Source organism: Eulemur rufifrons, chromosome 1, assembly GCF_041146395.1.
Source record: "Eulemur rufifrons isolate Redbay chromosome 1, OSU_ERuf_1, whole genome shotgun sequence".
Classification (NCBI taxonomy): domain Eukaryota; kingdom Metazoa; phylum Chordata; class Mammalia; order Primates; family Lemuridae; genus Eulemur; species Eulemur rufifrons.
The window spans coordinates 30,279,010-30,291,062 of NC_090983.1; the positions used below are offsets into that span (position 1 = coordinate 30,279,010).

The 12,053-nt window shown below is 33.0% G+C and overlaps 1 protein-coding gene across 3 annotated transcripts in view; it reads right to left on the minus strand.

Moving 5' to 3' along the window:
• Positions 1–10,137: 10,137 nt before the first annotated feature.
• BMPR2 (bone morphogenetic protein receptor type 2) overlaps positions 10,138–12,053 on the minus strand; it is a 129,741-nt gene continuing 127,825 nt past the window's right edge. The window contains exons 13-14 of one of the 3 annotated variants that reach the window (XM_069484502.1): positions 11,487–11,489; positions 10,138–11,313 (exon numbers count right to left, since the gene is read on the minus strand). In XM_069484502.1, the coding sequence (XP_069340603.1) occupies positions 11,066–11,313; positions 11,487–11,489 (251 nt within the window). In that variant the 3' untranslated portion in view covers positions 10,138–11,065. The remainder of the gene's footprint in view (positions 11,314–11,486; positions 11,490–12,053) is intronic. The other 2 variants (XM_069484470.1, XM_069484579.1) reach the window with 2 other exon arrangements.

Sequence of the window (12,053 nt, forward strand, 5' to 3'; positions counted from 1 at the left end):
AAAAAAAAGAAGAAGAAGAAGAAAGAAGAAGGGGCAGTGGGAATTAAGAGGAATTAGATGTAATAGTTTTTACTTTTTTTTTTTTTTTTTTACTTTTCTGTAAGTGAGAAGATGTGACTCCTAGGCATCACCAAGTATCATGGATATGTCAGTTTAATCAACCTATTTACTTAAAAAATAAAGAAAGAAAATGTTTGCTTTGGAAAAAAATCCCAGATAGTTCTGAAGTTCTACATATCTAAAGAGAATAATGCATTTCCTTAAATACTTTTTTTTTTTTTTTTGAGACAGGGTCTTGCTCACCCTAGAGTGCAGCGGCGTCATCACAGCTCACTGCAACTTCACACTCATAGGATCAAGGAATCCTCCTGCCTCAGCCTCCTATGTTTCCTTAAATAGTTTTTTCCTTAAGGAATTTAAGCTCATTTCCCATGACATCTTACATAAATGACTGATTTGTTCAATCATCATTGGAAAGGTTGGTAAACAAAGGAAAACTTCCTTTTTATCTGTTCCATCTATCATGATTTCAAAAAAAATTAAACATACAAATAAGGGATACTTGTCTCCTTGATTAGGAAATACTTTCTGGGTTTTGCCAGCTTCCTTTCTAATTACATAGAGAGGAAAGGAAGAGCTCTAGGGTTAGGACATTAAGCTGGTTGAAGACTTGAAGGGAGAGAGAAGCACTGGGCAAGAGAAGGGTAACTCTTCTTGGAAGATGATGTATCTACAGTTGATAAAACCTCCTGACCATCTTTCCACCATCTGCCACTTAGGCCATCTTTTTGTTGTTCCTTTCAAGGCTGCTCTTTTTGTGTGTGTGTGTGTGTGTGTGTGTGTGTGAAATAAACTATTATCAAGGCTGCTCTTGATACTCATTTTTACAGGGCAGGCACACGGCCACCTCAAAATGTCCTAGTGTAACATTATGTGCAACAAGTTGGTCTAATCATTCATTCATTCAAAAAGATCAAAGTGACTTTCTTTGTGACTTACCCAGGGAAGGCTCTGTTCTTGAAGCATTTCTACAGAGAAGATAGGTGAAAAGTGTCTGCATATCTTTTTGTAACGAAAAATTTGAATACATGATGTAGTAACAGGGCAGAATATGTCAAAACTGTTCTATTTTAAAAACCTGTAAGGGCAGAATCTTTTGTCAGCTGCACATTCTCTGAAATTTTTCATTTCTCTGAGGGATGATCACTCCTTTGCCAAATTAGAAAACCTTGAAGTTACTGTCTTTATCTCTCCAGCGTTTATCTTAATGGCTCACTGGGTCCCACTAATTCTCTTTAACCTTGACCCAATCTGTTTCCTCTTTCCTATCATCACTGACTCCATCTTGGTTTAGGCTCTCATTACCTCTCGTAAGTGCCAAACTAGTCTATGTGTTTCTACACTCAATTCCCTTCCTCTCAATCCATTCTTTATACCTGAGTTACCTGTTTTGAAACTCTTTTGTTTAAATTCTTCTGTTGACTTCCAAGATAATTCCAAACTCTCTAAGCACGGCATGTTAGCCCTTCTATGATAGACCTGTGTGGAGTCATCTCTCTATCCTTCCATTTGACATCTCAAATTCTACTTTCATTGAATGACCTCTCACCCACCTGAAAAAGCTTTACCCTCTCAGGCTTTGTGGATGTTATCATTGTTTAGAGGGTCCCTTGTTCATCTCTTAATACCTACTCACATTTTAAGATAGTCATGAAAGTTATCTCAAAGGGGGAAATTGCCTCTGATTGAGTCAGACTGGATTAGGTATCCTTGCCATGTACTCCCACAACACCCTGGGCTTTCACTTCCTTAACACTTACAATCCATACTGTAATTTTCTCCAAATCTACAACAAGCAACTTGAGGGCAGGGATATTTCTTTTATTTCCTAGTACAGTGTTTGCCACACATTTGGTATTCAAAAAAATTTTTTGATGCCCCTTGAAAAAAGGACTTACTGGTTACAATGGAAATTGCATTTTATTTGCAGTTTTTTCATGCCCCCAGTCCAATCCCTCCCCAACCTTTCTAATCTATCCTGCACACCTATCAGTCCAAACTTCTTCACATTGCTTCTATTAAGGTCCTTCCTTAGAAACTTTGTTTTCCATATTGTCTATGACAGCAGGACCAAACACCTGGATCTGGATTTCAAAAATTGTATTATCTGTACAGATCTGCTTGGTCTGCTTTATTTCCAGTCCATGTTCTCCCTTATCTCTAGTCACTTCAAATATTCTGCCTTTTTTTTTTTCCATTGAAATCCTACCCATCCTTTCAAGACTCTGCTCCATAATCATTTCCTCAGCTGAAGTCTTCTTTGACTCTTCAAACACATATTGAACATATAGTTTACAACTTATTCGGGCACCTACATATCATCTTGTTTGGATGTAACAATTTCTTCAGTAGGCCTTATCTCCTCCACAAAATGGCCTACGTTCCTGGAGGGCAGGAATCATATTATACTTTTTGGTATCTCTCAGTACAGCAATGATTCAATTTTGAAAAAGTAATAATCTACCATACCAATAAAACAAAAGCTGCCAAAATATAGAATTTAGCCTTTAATCTGGAAAACACCATAGAATAAAGAGAAAGATTAATCACTAGCTTTAGCTAGTCCTTTGCAGAGAAGGATGTAAACTGGGAAGATATATCAGATACGTGCAGGTGTAAATTAGAATAATTTTACTCATGGTAAGTCATTATTAAAAGGTTGAACATTACATGTTTTTAACAGGTCATCACATTTCTTCTAAGGACGTTATTGTTTTGAATATTACATAGTGGCTTCTGTAGAGAACTGCTAAAGTATCCTGTAACATTATAACAGATTCTAAGGTTAGGCATGTAAGGCAAAAGGAAGAAGATACCTCAAATCTATTATTCCTAAAATAAGAACTATTTAAGGTGACAATAGCACCTATGGGAGTAGGCCATGTTTTCCCACCAGCAAAAATTCCCTTGGCATCTAGGTAAAAGTGGCCCAACACCCTTTTAAATATTGTCCCAAGGACTGACACAGAATACTGCTCCAGGGCACTTAGCTAAGACATGGAATTAATTTGGAGACAAAAACAATGTGTGCCCTCACAAACTCATATTCCATTTTAATCAGGCCTTCTAGAAATACAAAGGTCTAACCAAAAAGGTTATTTGATGAAGTGAAGCATAGTTGTTTTGGTACTTGATAACTTTTCAGTACCCTGCTCCATGTATGTTCCTGGCTACTCTAACTACTGAATCATCTTCATTTTTATTTTTGAGTTTTTCTTGTCACAAACTGTAGTGCAAAGCAAAATGGAAAATATGTTAGAATCTCATCACTTACCAGTCCTGTGACTTTGGGCAAGGTATTTCATTTCTCTTTCAGTTTCTTCATTTATAAAACAGGGATAATAATATGCATTTCACAGGATTGTTGTGAGAATTATCAAAAATGTATATAGAATAACTAACACAGCACCTGGCATTAATAGGTGGTCAGAAAGTAGCAATTATTATTCTAACTTTAGTTGATTTTTTTTGATATACTGAGTTATGAAAGTCGTATTATATAGACCATTTACTATTCTAATGCAAAATACCTAAAAATATCACACTAGCAATCATAATTTCTGGTGACCTCATAAAATCAAAAAACACAATTACTGTTGTCATTAATATGATCTTTAATAAATGGAATAATGCACCATTTTACAGCAAGCCTTTTTTAAACCTAAAGAACTTTCTTAAAATCTCCTTCTCCAATGTCTCTGTATCAATACAATCTTTTTATTTAGGTTTATATATATCAAAGCATTTACTTACACTTATTCATAGAAAACTCTTTAGTGGCTTAATGTCAGCTTTCATAGTGGCATCCATAGATAATACAAAAGAAAAGTGATCTGCTTTACTTTGTACTCACACTGATCCATCAAACACAGCTTACACAGCATAGCAAGGTTTCAGACAGCTTATACAAAAGCAAAATAACTGAAATTATTCATAAATTCATATATGATATTCTATCTGTAATGTAAGAGCAAAACACACCAACAAAAGATACCCGTTAACAAGAAAGAGGGTTCTGAGGAAGTGCCAATATTTTTCAGCCTTTCTTTTTCCAGAAAAGCATCCTCAGAAATGAATACTCTGTAGCTTATATTTCTCCTGCCCATTCAGAAAAAGCATGGCAGCTACACATCTCCATGTTTCAGTCACTACAACACCCTAAAAGTGTATTTTACAATTATTCATGTATCTTGATTTGAAAAATTATCAACAGAAAACTAAGGATGATTCCAGCTTACACTTAAACAATGTAATCTCTATGGAAACGAAATGACAAGGCATACAAAAATTGCTTAAATAAATAAATGTGGCCAGAAAAAGAAAAGCCACAGAAGTCAAGCAATTCAATGTTAAACTGGGACCCTAACTATCTTGAACTGCATCTTTTAATAATTTAGTTTTCTTACCGTTGGGCTTCTTTAAAAATATGATTCCTTTATATACTTAATAGGGCTGGTAATAAGGTGAAGAGCCTGAGACAAGAGACGGGTTACAAATAACTTCCTAGGATTTTAAGTAACAATTTAGAGCTTGAACTTGTCTGATTGAAAGAAAAATTCTGTTTGGCTCTGACAATGTGATAAATAGGTTACCATAGGTTACTCTCATAGGTTACTTATAACACTAAAACCATCCTCTCAAAACCATCCAAGCTATTACTAAAGCTATAAACTCATTAATTCACTCTTAGAAAAAAGTTTTACAATGTTAAATTATCTCTTTAAAAAATTCTATCTCAGAGGAACTAGTTTACTAAGTTCTCTTATTTAAAAAAAAAACCAAAATGAAACGATTTATCTCATATCATGTATAGCTACTTGATTAAAGAACAGAAACGTAATACATTTTAAGTTGATGCTTCAACTCTAAGGCCTAAATTTGCTGCAACATGTAGCCAATTAGTTGAGTCATTCCCTCTATTCAGTAATTATAGAACTTGGCAAGTTTTTATGATTAATGAAATCTGATATTACGTTTATGTGAATTAGTTCAAACAAAACATTGTATAACTGTGCAACAAACACTTTAAATACTCAACTGTATCTAACTGCTTGTTTGCTGCCAATTGAACTTTTTCAATGTACAAAGGGATGAAAGGGGCCCTGAGTTTTTAAGTAATAGTGTGTCTATAGAGTGAGTCTAAAACATGAAGATTTTTCTGAAACTTAAAAGTACAAATAAAATGGATAAAATCTACATGTTGCCTTTTAAAAGTGAAAAAAAAAATCAAGTTGTAGTTTCAAATACTGTGATTTTCTTAAAAATTCAATCATAAACTGGACACCCTGATGTGATTTAAAGATTCCTTTTCTCTTACTCAGATTTTAATCTGGGTTTCAAATTAAGTTTTAAGAATGAATGTGTATGTTCACAATGTTTAATAGTAACACTACAAACATCACAGTAATAACGGAATTGGAATTTTTAAGATACATAGATTTATTTTGGAAATAATTTTAATATACAGCATAAATTCTTCTGAAGTATTTACTTTCAAATGTATCTGCCATGAGACAAATTTCCAAATTTTGTATATGCACAAACACTCCACTTTAATCAGTCGCCTAAAAGTTAAATGAAAGTTGTTATAGTCCAGTCTATGTGGCAAAATAATAAGTATTTCAAAAGTGGTCTACAAAAATGTTCATAGATAATACCTGACTGATGTAGGGTTTGCTTTTGAAAGTTAATCTTGCATTTAGTGTTTAATATATTTGATATTAATACAAAGAAATATGTAAAACATTGTTGTGGTTCAATTGTAACAGTAAGTTTGCTGCAATACAGGTTAAAAAATTTTAATGGCAAAATGATATACAATTCTTATGCATGGCTTTTTAGTTAAAACTAATGAGAACATAAAATCATAAAACTCCATAATTTAATAGAAAGTATTAGATAATACAAAAATTAAGTGCTGATTTGCTGATAGTCTGATGGTTGAATCCACTGTCAAATGGTAACATCTTAACTCTCAATTCTATCAAATTATTGAACTATTACTTAACTGTGGTAGTGAATTTGAATATAACATAAAATATAATTTTATCTTAAATATAAATAAAGTCATTAAAATTGGTCTGAGGAGAAAAAGCTAAAGGAACTAAAGCAATTTTGTCTTAAAACTTAGATGTTGAGAAGCCTGAAGCATACGAGGACTACCAATGTTAAGGAAGATGAACAACTGCTCTTTTTTTTCCTATTGAGTAGGAGAAAAGGATTTAAAATGAAACAGGAGGGAGACAGATATGAAGAAAACTTTCCTGACACAGAAGATTGGAAGTCAGATAACTGAGGGATAGAGCAAGTCAGACATGAACTATGAGGTGGTTTAAGGAAAGTAATGGATACCTGCACTGAAATACCCAGTGCTTTCCTCTTTCCTTTTATGTTAATCTGGAAACTTGTAGAAAAGCCTTCTTCTGATAACTTTTGTGTAACTGGCTCAAACAGTGATTTGCCAGATTTACTTAATTGAGGAATATATTTATGAGGGAATTATGCAAGGTAGTTTTGAGTAAAGTTTCCATAGTTCATAATCTAAAAGTTAGAATCTAACTTTATCTGGTAAAGAGTAAACTGCCAATAAATAGTATGAATGTTTATTTTAGAAACATCTCGGTCTGACAATGTCTCCTAGGGTGTATGTGTAGAGTGTATGTGGGAGTGTTAACACAATTTCTAGAAGGACTGGTCTAGATAATCAATGAACGTGTCTGTACAGATTCTAACTTTAAGGAGTTAGCTGGGAGATAAAACAATACATAAAGCAATCTGTGAATAGTTTAATAACCTGCATATAACTGGTAGTAAGTTCAACATAAATTTACAAAATGCTGTATAGAAATATAATGCAATCTCAAGTTCTAGGAATTAACAACCTCCAATAAAATATTCATGTCCATAAATATGAAAGAAGAAAACAAAAAATTTATTGAAATATTTTTCCACTTTAAATGACTTTCAAGAGAGACTTACAGAGACTGGAAAGTTTAGTATAAAAGCTGCAGCCTACCAGGTATTCCATTTGGCCTTAGAAGCCAAATTTGAAAATATTTTAAATAAAAACACTTGCCAAATTTTGTGATAATTGCCACTCAAATGCATACTTACTTGAGTGTTCCTTCCTCGCTAATTATTTTTATATTCAGAACCAAAGCACATTTTCTGGAGCAAGTGGATACGTGTAAGGAAGCCACAATAAACTGTTTTATAAAATGGACATCATCCTTGTATCCTTCCTATATACCTACTCAGTTAGTTCTCTGGATCAGTAAATTTTCTAAAGTCACTAAAAGCAGAAATCTTGAAGATGGAGTCAAAGGATTGATAAGACTGAATTTCGATGTTAAATTAAATCAATTTAAGAAAAAGCTTCTGTTCCCAAAAGATACCTTCACTTTTCTCTTAAAATTTATTTTACCTTTAGTTCTACAATATAAGAATGTTAGGAATGAAGTAAAATGATTTTAAGATTCATTATGCAGATGTAAGATTGAATTTTGTCTTGAATTAGTAATTATGTCTCAAACAACAATCACCACAGACATGTCTACACATCTTATGTTTCCCTAACTTCTAAAATCTTTAAGGTATCTGGTTTGGCTTATACACAAACCATAACTGGGCTGGAGTATAATGACTGAATTTTTACAAAACATCAGCACATTACACATCCTGTCATACAGCATAGGCAGTGTGGTGTGGATGAAAGAGAGGTGGAGAAAGGCAGACTCCGGCTAAAATCCCAACTTTGTCTATTACAGATGTGAACCTTGGGCAAATTACTTAGGTTCTCTTAGTTTCAGTTTCCTCATCTGTAAAACGGGAATAGTAAATATAATACTCATATGGTTGCTCTGATTATTAAGTAGTGTATGTATACTCTAGCATTCAATATGTGCCTTCTCATAACTTTACACTGATAATAGTGTTTTTTTCCAATTATGCATTTAGAAAAGGTTTTAAGAATTTATAATTAAATAACTTTTGTCTAAACATAATTCAAATCAAGTTCTTTCAATGACCTAAATCTGGTGTACAATTAGGATTTTGTTAAGAGAACTAATATTAGACTTTGATTACTTATTATAATGCTTTTAAGGTGATATTACTATCCAGTGGAATGAACTTTAATATTTTTTAAGTGAATGGCCTTTTATTCAAAAGGAATCAAAAATTAATACATTCCTACATGTAAAATTTTGATACCAGTTAAATTTCAGCTTTAAGACACATTATCAGATGAATAAAGTTAGTAATTAAGTCATTTAGCGATTTTGCTTGCTTATGTATTATAACCAGATTCTAAAAGTCTGATGTGCAATTTAAAATTTATTAAAATGATCTACATTTTCTACCTTTCCTACTTTTTCAAAAGAGAGTCTACTAAGAAAGACTGGGAAAAGGAAATTATTTGTTTTAAACATGCTTGAATGAAATAGGAAACTATACGGAGTTCTTTTAATCTGGAATATTAATTTTTTCAAGCATTTTATTATTAAACATCAAAAAATGTTGGAAAACTTACAATCAAGTGGCCCAAATACAAAGTATAATAGAACATCAGATACTCTTATTCTGGCAGGAAAAGATCAGTAGACTTCGAATGGTTATTTATCCTCAATGCTTCAAATAGGAGAAGGAATACAATTTACTTTGATTCAAAGTTGTCCTACCAATGTTTAAAAAGAATATTCTGAAATGGATTTGAAAGGCATTTAAATGCAAGATAACTGAGTGAAAATGTACTGGGAAAGATACAAATAATTTGTTAATAGATAGAAAGATAATAACTGTGGGCCAGGCGCAGTGGCTCATGCCTGTAATCCCAGCACTTTAAGAGGATTGCTTGAGCCCAGGAGTTCAGGCTGCAGAGAGCTATGATTGCGCCACTACACTCTAGCCTGGGCGACAGAGCAAGAGCCTGTCTCTAAGAAAAAATTTAAAAACCTGTGAAAAAAAATTATATGCTAGAAGACTGAAAATTCTGTAATGGGTCTGAATCAAGGGAAGGGCCAATAAAACATAAAAGGTGGAAATCCTGGGCACTTGTAAAATAATCTTAATTCTAAGAATTCAGAACTGTGCTTAGCAATCCAGCTGAATAAAATGGTAAGGGCTGTAACATCTAACTCATAAGATCACAGCAGATGGCAAACAAGAGAAGGCTTATATACAAGCAAGTCACAAGTATTTTGGATAGTAAATTGGGAAATTTAGGGTATCTTTAGGTAAATGATAGAAGAATATGAGTGAGAAAATATTGTTCAGGAGATAAAGACCTAAATCAGGAATTTGGGGATTCGTGTTTTCCTGTTAACTTTTTAATCCCCAGAAATATCCTAGAACTTAATTAGATAATGCCTATTAAGCACTCTCGGAATCTGAAAAAAATAAAACAAGTCATAATTGTTTGCAAATTGATAGAAAATAATTTGTGTTTAGAAAAAAATTCCCTTATTTGACAGAAAGTGCTTTATTTAAAAAAAATGTGCAGGTGTGGCTGTTTTAGAGAAGATTATTAATAATGAAGAAAGCAAAGGAAGCATTAAAAAATATGATTTCAAGACATGTAGTCACTAAATGGTATACTCTAATAAAAGGGAAATAATAAATGATGCTCATATATCAAAGATCATGTGAAAAACTGGCAAAAGGAGAAATTATGAAAATAAGATTAGCAAAGAAATAATATTGAAAAGAGAGAGGTTAAATCTCAGTCTGCTCAAAAAAAAAAAAAAAAAAAAAAGATTTGGCAGTAATCCTTCCTTCTATATGGATTTGACATGCCAGTTGAATGATTTTTCCACACAGTGTTTTAGGTCACAGTAAGAGGAATCATCGTCAGATAAAGATGCCAGGTTTGCTTGGGAACAGGGTAAAAGATATTACAGGTTTAAAACTATAAATTACTTTAGAAATTATAATAAACAATAAATGTAATTTTATTGGAGTCAAAGATGGCCTATTCAGAGAATAAAAGCTGTAACACTAATGTTGTTTTAACCATCTACCTTAGAAATCCTATGTAGGTATAGTATAGCTCTATAAGTTTTCTGATAAAAATGTGTTTCATAAATAAATGAATATGGAACATGAACATATATAGAAAAATGAAATAAAATGGGAAAAGTCTAATATTTGATTTCCTGTATTTTGTTCTATTCTCTCTTATGAACTTCCAAAACTAGAACCAAATATGTTTATTAAAATGCCTGGAAGGAAATGTTTAGGATTTGGAAGGTTAAAAGAAATGGCATTTCAAATTAGGTTTTGGTAGTTCCTTCTTTAAAGCCCTTTGAGATAATGTTTCTGCATTCTCCATAAGAAGAGAGAAAGTAAAAAATCAGGTAGCTGTTTTCTCCTGTGCAAAATTCACTGTCATAGAACTGACCTACAAAAGGTATGGGAGATAGGGGAGAAAAATGTTCATATTATGGAAGAATGTGTGCCCTATTAGGAAAAGAGCTTACAAGAAAGCTTATTTGTGGCCTATAGACTATTGCACATTCAAACAAAACACAAGAGAAAATAATGTCCAACAGATAATATGTTCAGGAACATATCAACATATAAACTAGCTTGTGCCCAGATATAAAACACGGATACCAGACACCACTGCAGTCAAACCTGTCTTAATTTGCTTTTGTTTTAATGACCTTTAGAAACTGGTCCAAACTGATTATCAGCAATACATTGTTTTTGCTTTTTTTTCTTAAAAAAATATTTTGAGACCACTTTTGATACACACACATATAATTCTGTGGTCATAACAGACAAATATAACTTTAGCAAGACTAAACAAAAGTGCAAAACTTAAAAAACAAAATTAAAAAATATGGAAGCATAAGCTAAATTTTTCTGCATAGCTGAAATCTATTTAAAGCAAGTCCTTGTTACAGGGGTGGGAGGCGGTGCTGACAAAAGGATAAAGCAGTTTGTTTTTTTTTTAATGTCTTCTGCATGTTTAAATGAGGCAAAAAATAATTTCACTCCATAGGCTTCACAGACAGTTCATTCCTATATCTTTAGACACCATGGTTGTGGCAGTGCCTCCTTCTGCAAGGTAAACGGCAGTGCTGGATTTGGAATGAACTGCCCTGTCACTGCCATTGTTGTTGACCTCACAGTCCAGTGGTTCAGTGGAGATGACCCAGGTAGAGGGGCGCCACCGCTTAAGAGAATAGGGAGTTTTCACACGTTTCTTGATCTTTTCACCTGATCCTGATTTGCCATCTTGTGTTGACTCACCTACCAAAAATAAAAGTACAGAAAATGAACTATAATATATAAAGAAACTATTAAAAAGTAAAGGGTCAGGGTTGCAACTCAAGAACAGGTCACACTAATGTATGTGGAGGGTGCTGATGGACATTTCTTAAAATTCATGATGCCAAGCAACGTTTTTCTAGGCAAAGTTTAACCAACTTATTTTTGAGATTCTTTTAAGCCAAATGTTTTTAAAACTGATTGAACTATTCTATAGGGCAAGGAAGAAATATAGGAAAAAAAAAAACAAGAAAAGTAAAAATGGAGGAGAAAATTCAAAGTTCTCAGCTGTATTGTCAAATATTTTGGTTTTGGTAGAGATCCTAACTTCGTAAAATGCACTTATTCTAGTTAGTGCTCAAAGTAGATCAAATTTTGAAGATACCTGGCATACAGTATTTTTCAGAAGAATGACAGAAATATTAGAGTACAAATTTTCTAGTAATTCCCTCTTCCCAAACCTGGTAAGATGTTTTACTGACACAGAGCCCTACAATACAGAACCCTGTCAACTGGTCTATAATACAAGCCATTCAATCAAGGGGCTAGATTTTATTGATTGTTTTCTGAGACCTGTATTCTCTTTCAGCCCATTTTGTAGTCCCTGACAACCATAAAACATTACTTTTTTTCTCCCTAAGTGCTTTAGTCTAAAAGAGACATCATGTTGTATAATGATAACTGTTGCAGATTTGGGGGAGCTCTTCTGTTTTGTGTTGCAA